The following is a 21562-nucleotide window of genomic DNA, read 5'->3' as shown; positions in this document are numbered from 1 at the left end:
ACTGTTTTACCAATGTTTTCCTCTAAGTATTTGATTGTTTCTGGTCTGTATGCTTTTTTTAAATAAGTCTTTTCATGCCTTTTGCCTATCTTCCATTGGGTTTCTTAGTATTTTTTGTTGTTATTTTATATGTATCTTTAATATATTGAATATAACCCCCTCGTCTGAGGTATGATATACACATACAGTCTCCCAATTTCTGGTTTGCTTTTTAGTTTTTTAAAGTTTTTATATTTATTTATTTTCCCTTTTGTTGCCCTTGTTTTTTATTGTTGTTGTAGTTAATTATTGTTGTCGTTAGATAGGACAGAGAGAACTGGAGAGAGGATGGGAAGACAGAGAGGAGGAGAGAAAGATAGACACCTACAGACCTGCTTCACCATCTGTGAAGTGACTCCCCTGCAGGTGGGGAGCTGGAGCTCCAACCGGGATCCTTATAATGGCCCTTGTGCTTCTTGCCATGTGAGCTTAACCCGCTGTGCTACCGCCCAACTCCCTGCCTTTTAGTTTTATAGTAGTTTCTTTGATGGATAAAACTTTTCTTTTTTCAATTTGATGTGATTCTATTTTATTCCTGCTTTAGTTTCTTTGACTATAATGTTGAATCTCTAAAAACATCTTTGATATCTAAGTTCTGGAGTTTAAAACCTATGATCCCCCCACCCCACATGTGTTTTATGGTTTCAGTTCAGCATCCTAGTCTTCAATTCATTTTGAGTTATTTTTGGGGCATGGTGTTAGGTGATGGATGTCCACTTTTCCCAGCAGGGTTTAAATAGCTTTTGTTTCTCCATCATTTGGTGTTGTCCCCTGTAATATATATTTGATTTCCTTTTATGTGTAGACTTAGTTCTGGAACCTTCATTGCATTCCATTTGTCTGACTTGGCACGTGAGTCTTAGTGGGCTTTGGGAACCACCACAAACAATTTGTTTTGATAAGAAGAAACAGGATAATTATCTGATTTCTTGTGCCCTTCAAGACTACAATGTCAGATTTCACTGGCATCTCCAGTATTGTGTTTCCACTCTCTGTGTGGCATTAACTTTGTTTACTGTATGTTGTATCTGTTAAGCATGAAATGAATCCATCTGAACAGTAAAGAAATAAGTAAGGCTCAGATTAATAAAGAAATGAGTAAAGACGGGGTTGGGCGGTGGCACAATGGGTTAAGTGCACGTGGCGTGAAGCGCAAGGGTCATCATAAGGATCATGGTTCGAGCCTCTGGCTCCCCACCTGCAGGGGAGTCACTTCACAGGTGGTGAAGCAGGTCTGCAGGTGTCTATCTTTCTCTCCCCCTCTCTGTCTTCCCCTCCTCTCTCCATTTCTCTCTGTTTTATCCAACGACAATGACATTAATAACAACAATGATAATAACCACAACAGTGTTAAACAAGGGCAACAAAACGGAAAAAAAAATAGCCTCCAGGAGCAGTGGCTTCATGGAGAAGGCACTGAGCCCCAGCAATAACCCTGGAGGCAAAACAAACAAACAAAAAAAAGAGTAAAGAAGGATTTATTTATAATGTATATATTGCTTATATACAAAAAAGAGACCTAGGATTCTGAGTAACTCAACACATACTGTATAGATACAGCTTAAAGACTAAGACAAAGAGGTTGAGGGACAGAGGGTAAGGAAGATCTGTAGATGGGATTATCACAAGGTGCTTTGGAAAAAGTATGAAGATTTAAGACTCTGACAAGAAAGGTAAAAGGATTAGATAGTCTCCATTTGGAGTGAAGGGTAATACCCTTAAAGAGAATGCTTCTCCTGCTTTTTTTCCCCCCAGCCAGTCATTCATGTATTTATTTACTTATTTAGGAAACAAGACTAGAGTGCTCTTTCTTTGTGAACATAAATGAATTTAAGTTAAAGGCATTCTCTACCCAGACTTCAGAGTGCCTCTGGTGAAATCAGCCTATATATCCCTAAGGAAATAGTTTACAGTTCACAAATTTTTGTTCCCTTACATCCCTCAACTGATGTCTCAAGCATACCTACACACACACACACACACACACACACACACACACACACACACACACACACACACATTTTTACTTTAATGAAGGAGAGACCACGTCACTGTTCAACACTAATTAGGATGATTTTGGAGCCCCAGAGCCTCAGGCTTGAAAGTTTGCATAACTATAATGCTATCTCCTCAGTCCCTTTTTAAAGGTCTTGACAGGCCTTAAAATAAGTAAATAAAGCAGAGACAAAGGACAAAGGTCAGGCTTAATAACACAGCAGCTTTCTTTTGTGCTTATATATTTATTTTTAACTTAATATTAATTTAATACTGTTTACAAATTGTAAGATTCCAATGGAGTCCACACCTACATACATGCTTTTAAGGTTCTAGTGTGCTCTTGCATGCAGACATTTTCCAAGATTCTTCTTTAAGAAGAAAAGTTGACTAAACCTCAAGCCTAAGAGAGCAAATGAGAGTTGTTATGAAACTAAAAGCAAATTTAACTTCATTTGGCAATGACTTCTTTGCAAGACTCCCTGGGTCCATTCTTCCATTTCAAATCCCCCACCACAAAGGTTCCTCATGGTCTTTGCTAATTCAATTCTTTGGAATTCATTGTCAATTATACTCTGTTGCTGGGATAACATCCAACTGAGAGTAAACTTCCCACAGTCAAGAGGCTCTGTGTAACAAATACAGTTCCACTTTTTCTCTTATGAAGAGGTACACAAAGCCCTTAAGGCTCGAAAATGTTTACCCTTGAGGGACCAACACACTCAGCCTTGCACAGGCTCTCACAACCTTCACTGTGGTTTTGTCTTTCTCAGGATCTATAATCAAATTACCCTGTCTACAACAAGCATATTGGAGACATATATTGGAGATATAACTGTCATAATTACTAAAAACTACAAGACAGCAAAGTGGACTTGTCCATTTTGTTTTATTTTCCTGTAAATGCTAGTTAAAAGAATTGATAAGAAATGATAGCAGGATTCAACAATAGAATTTGTGATCCTTTTACACTATACAACTAGAACTACTTCACTAAACATGTTCTCAGCACATATACATTGTTGCATTCTTCTGTTCCTGTTACTTCATCTTCTCAGAACATTCTCAGGATTCAGGACACGGAGAAATATAGTAAAAATATATTCCTAAAATGTTTGAGCACAGGTGGCGCTAAGCACAAGGACCAGAGGAAGGATCCCGGTTCGAGCCCCGGCTCCCCACCTGCAGCAGAGTCACTTCACAGGCGGTGAAGCAGGTCTGCAGGTGTCTGTCTTTCTCTCCCCTTCTCTGTCTTCCCCTCCTCTCTCCATTTCTCTCTGTCCTATCCAACAATGACAACAACAATAACTACAACAATAAAAAAAAAAAAAAGTTTGAGAATCACAGTCGACATCAGAGTCAATGAAGGGTTTAATAGACAGGGAGATGGATTTGCTATGCTCACTTGAAGTCTCTCTTTGACTGGGAGAGTCTATGACTGTAATCTGGTAGTCTATGACTGTTCTGCGAACCATTAGGAGTTATTGTAGTTACAATTTTATTAGTAGCTGGGAGACATAGTTGTCTTCCTTCTATCTTAAAACAAGTTTACTGTGGCCTTTTCTGCATCTTAATTTAGAGATTGTGCTCATAGCATACCCTTCCCATAGTCCACTGAGTACATGAGTCTGCTAGGCATTATTTACAGAAAATGCTTGAAATTCTGCACTTTCCCAGGGTCTTATCAGTTAAAATTAACAGGCTATATTTTTTAAACATCATTCTTTTAAATACTAATAGTTACAGTGATTTCAAATATTTACTCTCCTGGCTATATTTCTTTAAAACATCATCATTTTAAATACTAATAGTTACAGTGATTTCAAATATTTACTCTCTCACATATGAATCAAGTTTAGAAAGATAGAAACATTCTTACCTAAATCCTTACAAAATTATGTATTTCAAATTTATGGGTTTGGCAAATATATCTTTTTTATCATTAACTTATCTCTTTTCACATCTGCAAGTTTATCTCTTAAATTCTAGGGGTCTCCAGGTCAGATTGTGACCATGTGAATGATTTCTTAAAAGTCTCTCAAGCACTGGGATTTTTTTTTTTTAAATAGTCGATATGCCCACTTGGCACATCTTGTGACAATCTGTGATTCCCATATAAACTAGTTCAAAAGTGTTATACTTGCTGCTTCCAATACCTGTCATATTTCATGACAAAGCTTATTTTGAATTACTTTAGGTTTGCATGCAAATAGCATCTTGCCATATATTGTTTCTCTGGCCACTGTTTTTTTTTTTTTTTTAATAAAATACATTACTTATTGGGTAGAAACAGAATTTGAGAGGGGAGGTGAAGAGAGAGAGAGAATGAGACAAGTGCAGCACTCTTTCACCATTCTTGGAGGTAGGGACCAGGGGCTTAAACTGTGAGCATTGTAATGAGAATGGGTGTGTCAACACTGAGCCTCTCTAATCTTCTTATAAAGTAACAGCACCATTCAAATTCAGCATTGCTAATTTTCTGTGTCTTATTTTCCCACATTACATTAGCCCTATAGTTATTTACTTTAACCTTAGGAGGGCAAAGGCATGCATATTGCTCATTATGAAAACGAGGTTCTGGGCTCTTCTCCTATATCACAGCTGTGGATTTTATCTGGGCCTCTTTGTATTGCCTAGTGATAACTAAAACTCATGAATCTGGTACAAAACTGCTAACACTTTGCTAACTACTGTAGTTTTTCAATTCTGATTTGGAAATTAATGCCATCCAGTATCTATGAAACTTCAGGAGTTTGAAGTTGTTAGACCACAGTCAAATGAAAAATTAGGCTCCAGACTGGCAATATAATTCAGCTGGATAGTGGAAGTATTTTGTCAGGTTAGTGATACAGGTGTGAGTCTGCTTCCATAGCACACAAAGAGGGTGGGATGGAGGGCTGGGTAGCTTCAGTGCTCTAGTGTTTCATGGTCCTTTTCTCTCTCTAGCTGAAAAAGAAAGTGGGTCTAGGGCAACAAAGTCCAGTTAATAACAAATAAATTAAAATGAAATGAAATGAAAAGAGAGAGAGAGTAAGCTCAAGAAAAGCAGGATCTACTATCTTTGATAGTTTAGAATCAAGGGTGGAAGGCTGACAAAATTAGAGCCACATGAGCTGGTAAACAGGCATGACTGAAGATTATGGGGATTGGTAGTAGACATGTTGACCAAATTGTATTTTTTTTTTACTAGGTAATAAATGACCCATCACCATTGTATCATATGTTAATGAGGGAAGTTGATTAAGCTGGAAGTAATGGGAAGCAGGTTTCTTAACTTTCTTCAAGGTAAAAGAAGGCTCTAGAGAATCTGCCGGTGCTGTCAGGCTCACAGTATTTTAACAACTAAGGTTCACAGTCATCCCACAGGAAAAAAGTTCCCTACTCTTTTCAAATTATAGTGTTGTGTATGTCTATATTAAGTATAAGAAAAGACAAATTGGGACCCCTGTTGGGAAAAACTAAGCTGTTAGAAACTAAGCTAATTGAAGTTAAATTTTAAGAACTTCAGACCTTTAAATGGGATGAGGTGAAACTTGTTAAAGAAAAATAGTAACATATGGACCCGTTTAACAGCCCAACCCCTTTGCAATCATACCAACCAGAGACACTTAAGGACAAGGATATAAAGACAGAGGTAGAGTTTGTTTCCTTGTATTTTAGTGGATCCTGGTTGCAATAAGGGAGTAGTAGTTCTTAGGGATAAACTTCTTGGAGAAAATTAAAGTCCTGGGAGAACCAGAAAGATTTTTAAAATAATGTTTAGAATGTTAGAAGAGACCAGTATGGTGAATCCTACTGCCCTGGATTGAACTTGTTATGCTAAATTTATAATGATAAAGGAGTTACTCTGGAGAATGAGAAATTCTTATGAAATATATTTAGAGACTATAAAATTTACATGGATTCGTGTGGTCAACCTTACTCCCGTGGAAAATTCACCTTGCTTTTAGATTGAAATGTATTGAACTCTTTGGCTGTAGGCCTTTGAAAATAGGGCCACAGGTGTTCCATATTAAAATGAGAGCTTTTAAAAAGTAGCTGCATAGGAGCCTAATGTATCCCAGCTAGAGGAAGCAGTCAAATGTAGTGAGTCAAGGAGCTTCTGTAACATACAAGAGAATTCCTCTACCAAATATAGAGAGTTAGGTGGGATGGAAATATTCAAAGTTCATTTTGGTGAATTGATGAACTGAAGGTAGGTGAAGTCTTGCTTCATGGCACAGAATCTCTCTCCCACACTCTGCCCACCTTCTTCTTCACTCTTTCTTTATAATGACCTCAGCTAAGCCCCCCCCCCCCTTTTTTATTAGGTAATGTTTTACATCAGCGTACAATTTCTCATCTTTCCCTAATGGGTGTCACTCCCACTACCAAGTCCTCCTTCACAGTGGTCCACTGGCTTGTGTTTAATGGGCTCTGAGGACCTCAACTACTTTAAGGAGAAAACAGCTGAAGTTGACACCTCCCTGTAAGGGGAGTATGTTGAGAATTTTGAAAGCAAAGGGATTAAAAACTGGTGTGTGGGGTTGGGCGGTAATGCAGCGGGTTAAGTGAACATGGCGCAAAAGCACACAGACCCAGGTTAAGGATCTGGGTTTGAGCCCCCGCCTCCCCACCTTCAGGGGTTCACTTCACAAGCGATGAATCAAGTCTGCAGGTGTCTATCTTATTCTCCCCCTCTCTCAATTTCTCTCTATCCTATTCAACAACATCAGTGGCAACAATAACAAGGAAAAAATGGCCACCAGGAGCAGTGGATTTGTATTGCAGGCACCAAGCCCCAGCAATTACCCTGGAGGCAAAAAAAAAAAAAATTGGTGTAACTTATTTTGGTATAAACATTGAAGACACTCTTTTAACAAAACCTAGGAAGGAAAATATACCTAGATTTAGCTTTGGAGAGAGTTCACAGAGAGGAAACTAATATGACCTTGTGGGTCATATTAGTTCTATTTCTCTGTCCCATAGTGTCAGGGACACTAGGAACACTTGACTTGGAATAGCCACGTATAGTGAACAGATACGAGACATAGAAATTGTTCCCTTACATCCCTGTCCTCTCCTGCACGGTCTAGCAGAGTATATAGCATCTCAGGAAGAAAACTGCTGGTGTGATTACAGACTTTAATGTAAGAAGCAATAGCTCAATACAGCCAACTTACACAGCAGAAAAAGCTAGTAGGAACTTGAGGTTTATGGCAGATAATCCCCAAATGCATTCATCTCTTCCTCCCGCAGCTTCAACAGTTGCAGGCATTGTAAAAGTAGTTGAATTCCACTGCACAGATTCATAGCCTTTGGAGAAGATGCCGACAATACCTGTTCTGCCTTTCCTCAGGCACCAGCGGATTCACATAAATTCTTAATCGTGCTGTGATGATTCTGTCTCAGAATAGCAGTAGAGCCCCCCAGAGTTACCGAACCACCCCCTAACACTGGCCACTAGTGAGTGCGCCAGGATTTAGTATCAGTGCCTGTCTTCAAATGTTCAAATGTACTGCAGCCTTAAAGAAATACTAAGTATGAAATGGACTGGAGAAATCTAATGATTGGTAGCACTGCTAATGGTCCACTAGAGGTCTGAGATCATGAATTTCTAATGAGACAACTTAGTATGTCCCTCCCCCTTCTACGCTATATACAGCTGTAGGCTCAGGTGTGATGTAATATAGTCATTATTCAGGGATGCATTGGATCGACCTTCTCGTGGTGCATCCCGTGAGTACCCATTCATTGGGGAAACTGACGATCCTTCCTAGCCGACTGAATCCACATGGATCCCAGTCACTTTCAAAGCCAGCAACAAGCAGCTCCTGACGGCTTTCAACCTGACGCTGTTGACTGGCTATGGAAGAAGGGCAAACGCTAGAAGAAGAAGTCATTATTCATATCTCAAATACTACCTCCTCTGCAAAGTCCCCTCCATTCTACTAGTCACTCAGTTAACATCAGCCTATTTTTTTTTCTTTTTTGCTTCCAGGGTTGTTGATGGGGCGTTGTGCCTGTACTATAAATCCACTGATCCTGGAGGCCATTTTTCCCATTTTGTTGCCCTTGTTGTTGTTGCCATTGCTGCTGTTGTTGCTGCATAGGACAGAGAGAAGCCAAGAGAGAAGACAGGGGGAGAGAAAGATAGATACCTGCACAACTGCTTCACCACCTGCAAACGACCCCTCTGTAGGTGAGGAGCTGGGAGTTTGAACTGGGATTCTTATGCGGGTCCTTGTGCTTCCTGTCATGTGCACTTAACCTGCTGAGCTGAGCTACCGCCCAGCCCCCACACCAGCCTATTCTAACTCTCCCTAGCATGTACCACAATAAGTTTCTTGTTTAGTTGTCTGGATGTTATCTGTTTCTCATATGGAAATGTTGAAATCAAATGGATTCCTCATTCACAGTTTAAAACTTGCTTCATATATAATAGGTGTACAATAAATAACCAAGGTGTGTGTATGTGCAGGTATATCAAAGATGGTTATATTTCCTAAGCAAACATTCACCCCTTAACCAAAACACTCTCCTTATTCTAATAGGATAGAAAATATAATTGGAAAATTCACACTTTTAATACTCTGTAAAAGTTTGGAGACATGGTTCAACATGTAATTTTTCCTTGCAGTTTCTTGAGTTTTAACACTACATTACCATAGTAGGTGATGCAGTTTGACGACATAGGATATTTTGTTTAAAGCACAGCTTACAGTAGTGAAATAACATAGTGGTAAGAAAAACAGCATAACTAATAGAAGTTCTTTGGCTTTATAAAGATGTCAAGCCAGTACATTATAAATTAATGTGAATGGCAGAGCTTACATGAGATCTGGGAGATATTTCAGTGGTATCACACTGGACTTTGTGTGAGGCCCTGAGTTCAGTCCTTAGCACCATATATGTAAGAGCAATGTTCTTTCCTGTCATAAACTGAGTCTTGGAAAAATGAGCTTCTTTGATTTATTTCATTTATAATCCCTCTGTGTAAGACAAGAAGGGAATGGTGGTTGTGTATTCTGACATTAAAAAGTGTGGTGCTAGTTATGCTTTTGGTGGAGTTGCTTGTAGGCCACTTTCTCATTATTTTTATTATATATATATATATATATATATGTAGAGGGAGAGAGAGAGAAATACAGAGATGGAGACAAACTGCAGAGTAAAAGGAGAAAAACACAGTATCAGAGCTTCATGTGTGTTGGTATGCTTCTAAATTCTGCTTCTAAGACCCCTTCTGTTGCATTGCTTGGCGTTGTAGTCTATTATCATGATCATTGTTTTCATTGGTTTAATCCCCACTGGTTCACAAGATATTTTCCTTCTCCCCACCCCCTATCCTATGGAGTTCCTCTTCCTGACACTTCCACCTCAGGAGATATAAAAGACAGGGCTTTCTAATGAAGAGGAATTAGAAGAGATTAGATTGTTGAACTGTATCCCCGCTCGTCAATAAAGATTGAACTGCTTTCCCAGCTCAGCTATGAGTCCCTGGTCATCTGTCTCCGGCACATGTGTGACCATGGCTAAATGAATCTGAATCACTGACACAGCAAAGCTATGTTCTAAGGTTATGAGCTATCTTCTGGCCCCAGTGGGAGAAAATGAGGATTAATCTTCTTCTTCTAGCGTTTGCCCTTCTTCCGTAGCCAGTTAATGGCTTTGAAAGTGACTGGGATCCATGTGGATTCAGTCGGCTAGGAAGGATCGTCAGTTTCCCCAATGAATGGGTACTCAAGGGATGCACCACCGGAAGGTCGATCCAATGCATCCCTGAGGATTAATAAAAGGTGGTCAATCAAAAAAGAACATTTCTTAAATACTGGACTCCATCAACCCTCAATACAGGAATTAGATGAGGGTATCTAGTCCAGATTTATAATTAAATCTGGCCAGGCTTTTAGGTGGATAGAAAGGAAGCATACCTTGATTCTAAAGTTCAACTTTGTGCCAGTTTTCCTCTCAATTTGTCTAATTTGTCCAGTAAACATCTGCCATCCTCCAAGTATCACCAGGTTAATATATCTCCCTTTCTGGAGTTTGGGTGTCCTTGTTACAGTCATATAGACCTGTACTTTTCTTTTTTTTCCTATTGCCATCCACTTTTCTGCTACCTTGTAAGCTTATCAGTTGTAGGAACTATATTTGTTTTCTTGGTATAATTTCCATGTTACTTCATAATGCCAGGCTCAGGGTAAAATATTTAACTTTGTTGGATAAATTTTTGCTCAAAGTAATAGATTTTCAATGTGTTTTAATGACAGATATGTGCAAGTCTGTAATTGACTTTATATATTTTCATTTGCTTTTTTGTTAGGACAAGAGTTCTCAGAATGTTTCTAATTGGTAAAATTTTATGGCTATATTATGCTAATATCTGTAGTTAAGCATCTATAACATCACTGTTAGTAATCTTGTGAGCTGTCTCTTAAGACTGATAAGTTAAAATGAGCCTACTACTATAAGAAAATATGTAGTTACCAAAGTAGATCGGGTTTAGATAATAGGAAATATTTTCTGCTACTGAAATATCATTGTGCAGTGATGTGAGACTTGGCTCTCTTGCTTGTGTTATAATATAAGGGTATCTGATCCATTTTTTACAGTATGCTGAACACAACAGCCAACCACTCAGACTTGGTACTCTCTTCCTCTGAACCGGAAACATGAGCGGCCTCCTTGGAATCCATGTTGCAGGTAGGAGAGACACAGGAAAACACAAATGTCTACCAGACACTGGGCAAATGAGGTAATGCGGTTTGTTCATATTGGGTATGCTTGAATGGTGACACTGATTTCTGTTTCCTAAAAGTGGTAGGTGCTTTATTAAACAAGCATATGTGAAGCTAAGCCTGAGGGTAGGCATTTCTGGTAGCTGAGGAAAAGGGGAGGCAGAGTTTGCCAACACCATCTGCTTAATTTTCCTAATAATCTAACACCTGCCAGTGAGACTCATTTTGTATCCCAAAATGGCTGAGAATTGTAAAAATATACCAACAACTTCTTTCAAGTCCCTCACTCTAGTCAGGAGAGCAGTTTTCCAACTTACCTATTTACTCTAAAATGGTAAGGTTAATATTGCTCAGAGACACCATCACTGCCAGAAAGTCATGTTTGAGTGCGAAAAGCATTCTTGGCAAACTGAAATAAGAAGCTGATTAAAAGGCATCCGATAAAAAAGAAACCTTTCGCCTTGTAGTACTCTTCATTGATGTTTCCATCAATTTCCAGAAAGGCAGCCTGTAGTAAGACCTGATTTTATTTTAATCACATTCAAATTTAACTCTTAGATAAGACTTCCCACCTGCCATGAAAATTATGTCTGTATTCTCATGTTAAAGTTAAGATTTAATTTGGCTAGTATCTGGTTCATTGAATTTAGATCAAAGTCATTCAAACTGAAATTCTCCCCCAAATATTCCTGCCTCAATTTTCTTTTTTTTTAAATATTTATTTTCCCCTTTTTGTTGCCCTTGTTTTTCATTGTTGCTGTAGTTGTTGTTGTTGATGATGTCGTCATTGTTAGATAAGACAGAGAGAAATGGGGAGAGGAGGGGAAGACAGAGGGGGAGAGAAAGACAGACACCTGCAGACCTGCTTCACCGCCTGTGAAGCGAACCCCCTGCAGGTGGGGAGCCGGGGGCTTGAACCGGGATCCTTACACTGGTCCTTGAGCTTTGTGTCACGTGTGCTTAACCTGCTGCGCTACCCCCTGACTCTCTTGCCTCAATTTTCAAGGTTCCCCAGCCATGACCTGTTAAAGCCCAGGTCGGCCTGTGAAAGTCAGTACTATACAGAGCAGAGAAGGCAGGCCAGGGAGTTCCGAGGATACATCCCTGTGAAACTGGCACACTCCTCCCATATTCACCTTTTATATATAAGAGAAAAAAAGCAACATTTGAGGAGCAGCAATTTATGTTATGATAATCTAACTACATCAGTGGTTCCAAAATGGGAAATGATGACATTCCTTAATAAATACTGGGCTGGATAACTAAAGTCCTACTTAGCAAAAAAAAAAAAAAAAATATATATATATATATATATATATATATGCGTTTTTTTTTTGAAAAATGAGAAGGCATTAATTACATAAACTGCGATTTTCATGTTAATCTGGTAAATGAGTTCTACTTTGATAGACATTATTACTTTAGGATAAAGGGGAAATAAATGATTTTGTGATAGACATCTTGTGGCCAGAAGGATTTGGATTTTTGTCTGTTAAAATTTGTCAATACAGGAAACAGTTTTTAGGAGATGAAACTATCAAATTCTCATCTTCTGAAAATCTACATCACAGAGAAAGAAGTAATTGATTTGCTAGACTGTGTTATAATAAAATCCAATATGGGAAACAACTCTTAGGAGGGGATAGCATCAAATCCTAATCTTTGGGAAATATGTATCACAAGAGAAAGATGTAATAGATGGTAGGAAAAAATATATACAGCAATCACTGATACTAATACTATTAATCTAAGAAACATTTTCATTGGTAATATAAAATCCTTTTTAAGATAATGTATTTTTTGACAGTTTTTACAATGGTTTGACCCAGACACTCCAGGAAATCAATGATAAATATGTAACCTGTTGGCAGAATTTTCTAGTACCAAATTGCCTCTGCTTTTTCCATTATCTGTCTTATATGTCATCTCAGTTCAGTGTCAGGACTTGATTCTAATCTATTACTAGCTAGTACATTGATATTTTCATTATTCTGTAATGAGTGTGTGTATGTGATGCTGATGGTAAAAACCAATTTACTTGACTTTGAAACCATGCTGAAAAGTGATCACTATATATATATATATATATATATATATATATATATATATGAAACACTGGATTTTAGTAGTAGTTTAATATATTTTTTTCTGAAAAGACACAATTGACAAATTTCTGCTACAGGAAAATTATAAAATGCCATAGAAAAATAACATAAAAAACTATGTGTGAGGGCCAGGCAGTGGTGCATCTGACTGAGTACAAATCAGCATGTACAAGGGCCCAGCTTCAAGCTCTTGATCTCCACCTGCAGGGAGATAGCTTCACAAGCAGGGCTTCAGGGGTCTTTCTTTCTCTCAGGTCCTCTCAATTTCTTTCTGTTTCTATGAGGGGGGGATTGAGGGAGGGAGGAAAAAAGGGCCACTGGGAGTGGTAGATATGTAATGTAGGCAATAACCCTGTTGGCAAAAAACAAAACAAAAAAAACTTCTGTGTGTACTGCAAATAGCTAAAGAATTCCAAAGTTCTAAGTCTTCACGTACAATGTGGTGAACAAATAAAAAGACAGGGAATGTATATTTAATGACAAAACAAAACAAAAGTTAAAAAAAAAAACACATTGTTTCCTAACTCCCTTTTACTGACTCCTAGTCCTAATTCTATCCTAGTCTTTTATTGGTTTCTGGAATGTTCTGAGAGTGTATATATCTACATGCATGGACATATGTGTATTTTTGAAGACTAATAGATTTTATTTTGCTGTACTTGAGCTTTTTATCTGGTTCTGAATTTTAGAAATGTAAAAGAATCATTAATATGGTGAATATGGTGAAACAGAACCTACCAATTTCCAATCTAATTTATAGTACAGCAGGTCTTTTAAGTATCAAATTTATTTTTTGATATTTTCTTAAGATATTGCTGAGAAAAAAGTGGACAATACTGAACAAAATGTAATTATATATCATTTCAGTTGAAGTCAGTTTCTTTTTTTTTAAATTTTTTAATTTTTATTTTTATTGGCTAGAGACAGCCAGAAATTGAGAGGAATGGAGAGATAGGGAGAGAGACACCTGTAGTCCTGCTTCACCACTCATGAAGCTTTCCCTCTGCAGGTGGGGGCTGGGAGATCGAACCCGGATCCTTGCTCACTGTAACATGTGCGCTCAACCAGGTGCGCCACCACCAGACCCCTGAAAACAGTTTCTAAGATCCTATAAAAACACCAAGGACAGGGTCGGGCGGTGGCGCAGTGGGTTAAGCGCATGTGGCGCAAAGCGCAAGGACCGCCCTAAGGATCCCGGTTGGAGCCCCTGGCTCCCCACCTGCAGGGGGGTCGCTTCACAGGCGGTGAAGCAGGTCTGCAGGTGTCTATCTTCCTCTCCCCCTCTTTGTCTTCCCCTCCTCTCTCCATTTCTCTCTGTCCTATCCAACAACAAACAACATCAACAATGGCAATAATGATAGCCACAGCGAGGCTACAACAACAAGGGCAACCAAAGGGGGAAAAATGGCCTCCAGGAGTGGTGGATTCATGGTGTAGGCACTAAGCCCAGCAATAACCCTGGAGGAAAGAAAAAAAAAATAACCACCAAGGACTTCCTGTTTTTCATCCTTTTTTTTTTTTTTTTTTTATATTTTCTTTTTGTTGCCCTTGTTGTTTTTATTGTTGTTGATGTTGATTTTGTTGGATAGGACAGAGAGAAATGGAGACAGGAGGGGAAGACAGAGAGGAGGAGAGAAAGACAGACACCTGCAGACCTGCTTCACCACTTGTGAAGTGAACAAGTGCAGGTGGGGAGCCGGGGGCTTGAACCCAGATCCTTAACGCAGGTCCTTGCGCTTTGCGCCACCTGCTGTGCTACCACCCAGCTACCTTCTTCATCCTTTTAATGTTCATAATCCTTTATCATTTAAAGACTAATTAATGTATTTTTCCTAAAAATGGCCTGTATGATACTACAAATGTATTTAACTTACAATTTTTATAAAAGTGTAAGTTGAAACAATTAGCTTTATTTTTCTTTTTAAAATATTTGTTTGAATGTTGGAAATAGAGAGAAAGGCAGAGACAGAAAGAAAGGCAGATACATAAGAGCACGACTCAACTCTGGCTTGTGGTGCTGGTGACTGAACCTGGGACCTCAGAGCCTTTGACATGAAACTATTTTGCGTAACCATTTTGCTGTCTCTTCAGCTCAGCTTTATTTAGCTAAGACAAAGTCAGAAAAGTAGAGAGGCAGAGAGGGAAAGATACTACAGCACTGAAGCTTCCTATAATGCAGTGGAGGAATCTGGGCTGTGCACTTGACAAAGCAGCACAGTATCCAAGCGAACTATTGACCAGTTCTCATTTGTAATTTGGTGGCGATGTTATAGTTTCATTAAGATAATCTAATATGATCTGAAAAGTTTGGTTTCCTAAGGTTATTCTTTCTGATCAAAACCTAGTTCAAACCTGGCTCAAAAATGGTATGTATGATACATTTCAGGCATAGTAGTCGACTTATATATGTTCACTTTTTGCTTCAAATGAGATCCTGAAGTACTATGTAAATAAAATTTTTGGAGGTACTAGTTAAATGTGCTGTAAAAATACTTTTAAGTTATGAGGCCGGGTAGTGGCACACCTGGTTGAGCGCACATGTTACAATGTGCAAGGACTTGGGTTTAAGCCCCCTTTCCCCACCTGCAGGGGGAAAACTTCACAAGTGGTAAAGCAGGGCTGCAGGTGTCTCTGTCTCTCTCCCTATTTCCCTTTTCCCTCTCAATTTCTGGCTGTCTCTATCTACTAAGTAAAGAAAAAATAAAAACAATTAAAAAATACTTTTACCAGTTAAATGTGTTGTGAAAATAGAGAAGTCTTAAAATAAACCATCATTTTCCAAAATGATATTAGATTCCCAACATAGAGACCATTATGTTGTCTTCTTACTTCATTTAATAATGTACAAAAATTTCTTGAAAGTTTATTTTGAATCATTAAAAAGGAACTTTAGAGTTATAAAGTTTATCTGCATATAATGAGGTCTTCCCTTTTACAGATTAGAACAATGGCTTCAGAAATGGAGATAGGTTTCCCCAAGATTGCACATAATGGAAAGAAAATGGCAGCAAAGACATATTATTTTGGGTAAAATAACTTATTATTCATTAGCAGTTTGAAATGAAGTTCTTTGGGATGGAATTTTACATTAGCTTTATCTCTAATTAAGTTGAATAGTTCTTCATATTCTAGTTAGAGATATTTGAACCCATAGTTTTAAAAAATATATATCTTCATTTATTTCTGGCCACTGTGGTAATAGCTGAATTTCCATTACTTGCACAATTCCTCCACTCCACCAGACTTTTTTTCTTTAAAACAGAGATTGAGAGAGGAGGGGTGAGAGAGGGTAAGATACAGAAGGAGAGCGAGCATGAAGGAGAGACACCACAGCACTCTCCCACTTGTGAATCTTCTCTATGTCTGTGCTCTCATATAGGGGCCAAGTGCTCAAATCTGGGTACTGTGCATGGTAAAATGTGTGCTCTATCAAGGAAGCTTTATTTACTAGCCCCATGTGCCTTTTTTTTTTTTTTTTGGTCATTCATTCCTTGGTGCCTGCATGATTAGTCCACTCCTCCTCATAGATATTTTCTCCTTTTTTCTCTAATAAATAGAAGAACTGAGAGAGAAGACTGAGATAGAGAGAACTGCTTCACCTTTTGTGAAGTACCCTCTGCCACAGGACAGGCTCTGGGGCTTGAATCCAGGCCCTTGTGCATGGTAATGTGTGTGGTCTACTTAGTGTGCCACTACTCACCTTGTTGCCTGTCCAGCCCCCCTCCCTGTCCTATATATCTTTTAGTTAATCTAGTTAAGAAGTGATACTTGAGTACATAACACACCACTTGAAACTTAGAGCATGTATTATACTATGTATGTGCTTTCATACATACTGCATTCTGAAAGCAAACTGCATTTGAGAAATTCTAGTTTTTGCCTGTAGCGCTTTCTGACTAATCTTGAGGCCCTTTACTTCCCTCTGTAACAATTTCCCAGTACAAAGACTGTTGAGAAGCAATAGCTGTTTGTACTGTGGTATTCTGAAAAAAGTGTTTTATATGGTTATTACAAATTTAATATTCAGAGGAAACTAATCCAGGACAGAACCATTTTCCTAGTTAAGAGCAAGGAAGTTTTCTCTTCAGTCACTGTGTCTCAGAACTGGCTGACTTTGGTCATAAGCACTATTAAGCTTTATGGAAAGATTATATATCATCACTAAATTGGTTAAAATATCAATAGATTAACAAAGAAATGCTAATTATTAAGATAAGCCAAAGGTATAAATGCTTAAACTGGAGGAAACTTGAAACCCTCATGTTAATTCTTAAATGTAGTATTTCTAACTTGTGACAGACTGGTAGACAGCCAATTTTTTGTGTGTCTTAAAATAACTGGGGGGAGTTGGGCTGTAGCGCAGCGGGTTAAGCGCAGGTGGCGCAAAGCACAAGGACCAGCATAAGGATCCCGGTTTGAACCCCGGCTCCCCACCTGCAGGGGAGTCGCTTCACAGGCGGTGAAGCAGGTCTGCAGGTGTCTATCTTTCTCTCCTCCTCTCTGTCTTCCCTTTCTCTCTCCATTTCTCTCTGTCCTATCCAACAACGACAACAACAATAATAACTACAACAATAAAACAACAAGGGCAACAAAAGGGAATAAATAAATAAAATAAATATTAAAAAAATATATAAAAAAATAACTGGGGGCATAGTTAAAAATTTTATACATCAAGTGACTGTTATTGAGTATTGCAAGTGAGATGTTATTTTTAGTTTTTAGTTTTTCTTGTAAATGTCTTATAAGTGGTGAAAGAGTGCTAACTGATGTAGTTAAATCATAACATAACAATTGGTGATCACGGAACAGGCAGTTACAGTCTGCAGACAGTTATAATCTGAAAATTAAAAAAGACCCTGAAGTGTTTGTTTAATTGCATCACTTTCTGTATTCATGTGAATTTATAAACTGCAGTAAGTTCTGAATGAGGTTAATCTTGTCTACCATAATTAAGTTGAGTCTGTAGACTGTGATCTCCCCAAACTAAAAAGTACCGTATTTGGAATTGTGTTCTTTATGGTTGTAGTATTGGTAAAGCCACTAATATGCAGAAAGTAAAGGAATTACACAGTGTAAAAAAAAATGCTTATTATTTATAAAACTTATTCTAATTCCAAATGTAATGTTTTTTTTTCTGAATGAACTATAGAAAATGTAAGAAAGTTTCAACAGATTAAGATCTATAGGTAAATTGCTAACCTATAAATAGCTAAAAAATGTTTATGACAATTGGCTGGTTTTCCTTAAGTGCCACTCAAAGACTAAATTTATTATTGGAGCATGAACTAGGGAAAAGTATCATGTTTAATAGTAGATTTGGGAATAAGTGATAAGGTAACAGTTGCAAAATTTAGTAATGTTCATTGAATACAGCATGTTTTGAAAAAGAGGCTTTCTTCCTGATTATATGTATTTTGCCTTGGGATTTAAAGCTATGACCCTCCCTTGCAGGCTTTTATATTTTCTGATTTTATGTAATTCTGAAATAAGAGAAATTTCCGACTCTGTAGAATGAATTGACTTTGGTCTGGGACTTGCTTTGGTTACTGTTCATAGTTTCATTTAAAGTCTCCAGTTGACACTGAGGACACATATCATTCACTTGAGATAAAAACTAAGTAAATTCAGTTGATATAATCTAGTTCCTGTTTAAGAGTATATAAATGGCAGTTACAACTAGTGCAGTTTTTTATAGACTATTATTTTAGATCTTAATGAAAGTTAGATAATAACTAAAAAAAAGAAAAGTGTTTCTAAGTTTTTTGGATAGCACCACAGAAAATAAAAATTCAATTGTGAAAGTTTGAAAACCTAGCTACCAGCCTTATTCTGTCTGGATTTCAGCTTCTGGTAATTATTCAAATCTTCTGGTAATTATTCAAATCTTGTTTTTCATTCTCTATCTAATATACAGGGTTGTGAAGAGCAAATATCATAGCATGTGAAAGTGCTTAATAAATTAAAACAGAACACTCCAACAGTAATGGTTGGATTCCTGCATTTTTGATTTTTTTAAAAAAGCTTCAGTAAGTCAACCATTCCTCTTTCATAGAACAAACAAGTCTATGGAACTTTTGAAGTTATATGTTTGGATTCCTAATTGATACCTGGGAATACGGAGAAGAATTAATACCTAATTCTAGTATGTTGATTTCTTTGTCTGATACCTTTGAGGCAATTTAATTTAATCTTGTATGCTTTAGACATATATAATGGAAAAGCCTAAATGCTAGTTAGGCTTTTCCATTATATATTCCTGTGATTTTCATCTAGTAACGATTAATAAGAACAAAACACTATTTGTCACCAAATACATCTTTTATAACTGAAACTGCAAGAAGTATAATTTCAGTATGTCATATTTTCATGCATATCCCTTGTCTTTCTGTAAAACCCTAAGGATTCTCTAACACTTAATTCTCTTACTAACATCGTGGTTTCTCTTAATAGTGAACAGCTCTACAACATAAATTCATTATTACATGATCATTCATTTCAATCTATAGCATAATAGAACATAATATGCTTGAAAAAACACTTCAGTGTTTCCTTTGCTCATTGCAGTGCCAATATTCATTTTAACCATCCACTGCTATAAATTAAATTTACTAGAAAAATTCACACTTAAAAATTTTACAAGAATAAGCTAAATTATCACAATCAACAAGGAAATGAACTCAAGAATTCCAATTAGTATGTCAGGAACACTTTAATCTTCATGGTAAACATTCACTTTATGCAAATCCCACTTGGCTTCATTTAATTAAAAAGCTGAAAAAGAAAGAAAAGTATTATGTGCTAAAGTATGGGAAGTACAGTATGTTTCCTAATCCAGTCTAATTTAGCACATGGAAATATAAAAACTGTATCATATTCACCCGGTCTTGATATTATGGCAATTTTTTGAACTAATTCCTGCTACAGGGCCAGGCTTGAGGTGAGAAAGAACATCAGAATTGGGAGAAAACGCTAATGAGGAAATGAATGTACAGTTTAGTTTGGGTAAAGTACCCTAATTTTATGAGTTATTTTCATTGTTGGCTACTCTAGTACTCAAATCAGAATCTAGACTAGCACTGTGGGAGAAAACTATGAGACATGAACTGAAAAAGATGTTTAAGATAGGTCATTTCAGTTTATAAATACATAATCTAAAATGAAATTTATAGTTCCATTACACTGACTAGTCAGAAAGAATGTCTAAATAAATAAAAATTAGTGCCACATGATTTGATGAAACACCACAAAAAGTATATATATGCTATATATACTGAAAAAATAAAAAGAAGCATACTTTTAAAAAACTTCCTACGTTGTAACCTATGAAAATAAATTTTAATTTTGCAAACAAGTCAATTTAAATAATATTTACTAAAGTTTTGCTTGATATCTTCATCTTTTTTACTAATAAAACTTAAAAAAAAAATCTGACAGGGAGTCAGGCTGTAGCGCAGTGGGTTAAGCACAGGTGGCGCAAAGCACAAGGACCGGCATAAGGATCCCGGTTCGAACCCCGGCTCCCCACCTGCAGGGGAGTCGCTTCACAGGCGGTGAAGCAGGTCTGCATGTGTCTATCTTTTTCTCCTCTCTGTCTTCCCCATCTCTCTCCATTTCTCTCTGTCCTATCCAACAACGACAACAACAATAATAACCACAACAATAAAACAACAAGGGCAACAAAAGGGAATAAACAACAACAACAAAAAAATCTGACAGTATAACTTTGCAGGAGAGCCAGCCATGAATTTTGACTTATTACTAAAACAAAAATGAAATTAATAGTTAACTACAGTGAAGCTATAAAGTTGAAACACTATTCAAATTAGTAATTGTGATGTTTGGGTATTGGGCATATGTTCTTTTGTTGTTATTTTGTTTTGTTTTTCTGAGCCTCATTTTCCTCATTAGTGGAAAGAATACTTGTTTTGGACGATCTCCAAAGTTCTTTCCAGCACTAATATTTTATGACCCTACCTACTTGACACTATGTGCTGTACATAAGTACATATTAAAACATTTCACTAGGAAACATATTGACTACGGAAATGAATATTAATGTAAATTAACACTAATGTAATACATAAATATTTTCATTTATATCTGTCTCTGAGGAATCATTCAGTTGCACCATTTGAAACATTTGCTAATATCTAAGACATACACAGTATAGCTTCTGTTTTTCGTGATAGCAATTTATGATTAAATACCGCAAAGATTTATAAAGAATGTTTCTTCATAAAGAATGTTCTCAGTAAACTTGGTAAAACACAGAATTCTTGGGCATTTTTCTATCTTCAATAATATATTTTCCCTGAAGATAAAGCTAGCTAAGAGTGATGGTTAGTGAAAAAAGAAAATTTGAATATACTTAAAACTGGAAATAGTGGAACTTAAAAATTGAGAATATGCAGTTTTTAATTTTAAACGATTGATATAAAAATCTCAAGTTCTGTTCTGAAGTATTAAAAAGTCTAAATAATATCTTAAAAACAAAAATAGTAAGATGGCCCTTTATAATCTCTCATAGATGTAAGTTTTAGAAACTATTATAGAAAAGTTAAAAAGATTTCTATTGGGTTATGGAAATAGTCATGATGAGTTTTTTTCCTAGAAAAAGAGTAAAAATATATAGTGATTTTTAAAATTTTATAATATCTATTTATATATAATTTTTATAACCTATCATGATGTAACATAAATTTA

At 37.0% G+C, this 21562-nt stretch overlaps 1 protein-coding gene across 2 annotated transcripts in view; it reads right to left on the bottom strand.

Annotated features, from left to right (window-relative positions):
* Positions 1-19158: 19158 nt before the first annotated feature.
* Positions 19159-21562, bottom strand: part of TUSC3 (tumor suppressor candidate 3) — a 119013-nt gene continuing 116609 nt past the window's right edge. For both annotated transcript variants that reach the window (XM_007516273.3, XM_007516274.2), the window contains one exon: positions 19159-19630. Coding sequence is in view for 1 of the 2 variants with exons in the window: in XM_007516274.2 (XP_007516336.2) it covers positions 19615-19630 (16 nt within the window). In the remaining variant the exon portion in view is untranslated. The remainder of the gene's footprint in view (positions 19631-21562) is intronic.

Source organism: Erinaceus europaeus, chromosome 2, assembly GCF_950295315.1.
Source record: "Erinaceus europaeus chromosome 2, mEriEur2.1, whole genome shotgun sequence".
NCBI classification, from domain to species: Eukaryota; Metazoa; Chordata; class Mammalia; order Eulipotyphla; family Erinaceidae; genus Erinaceus; species Erinaceus europaeus.
This window is presented reverse-complemented; position numbering and strand designations above follow the sequence as displayed.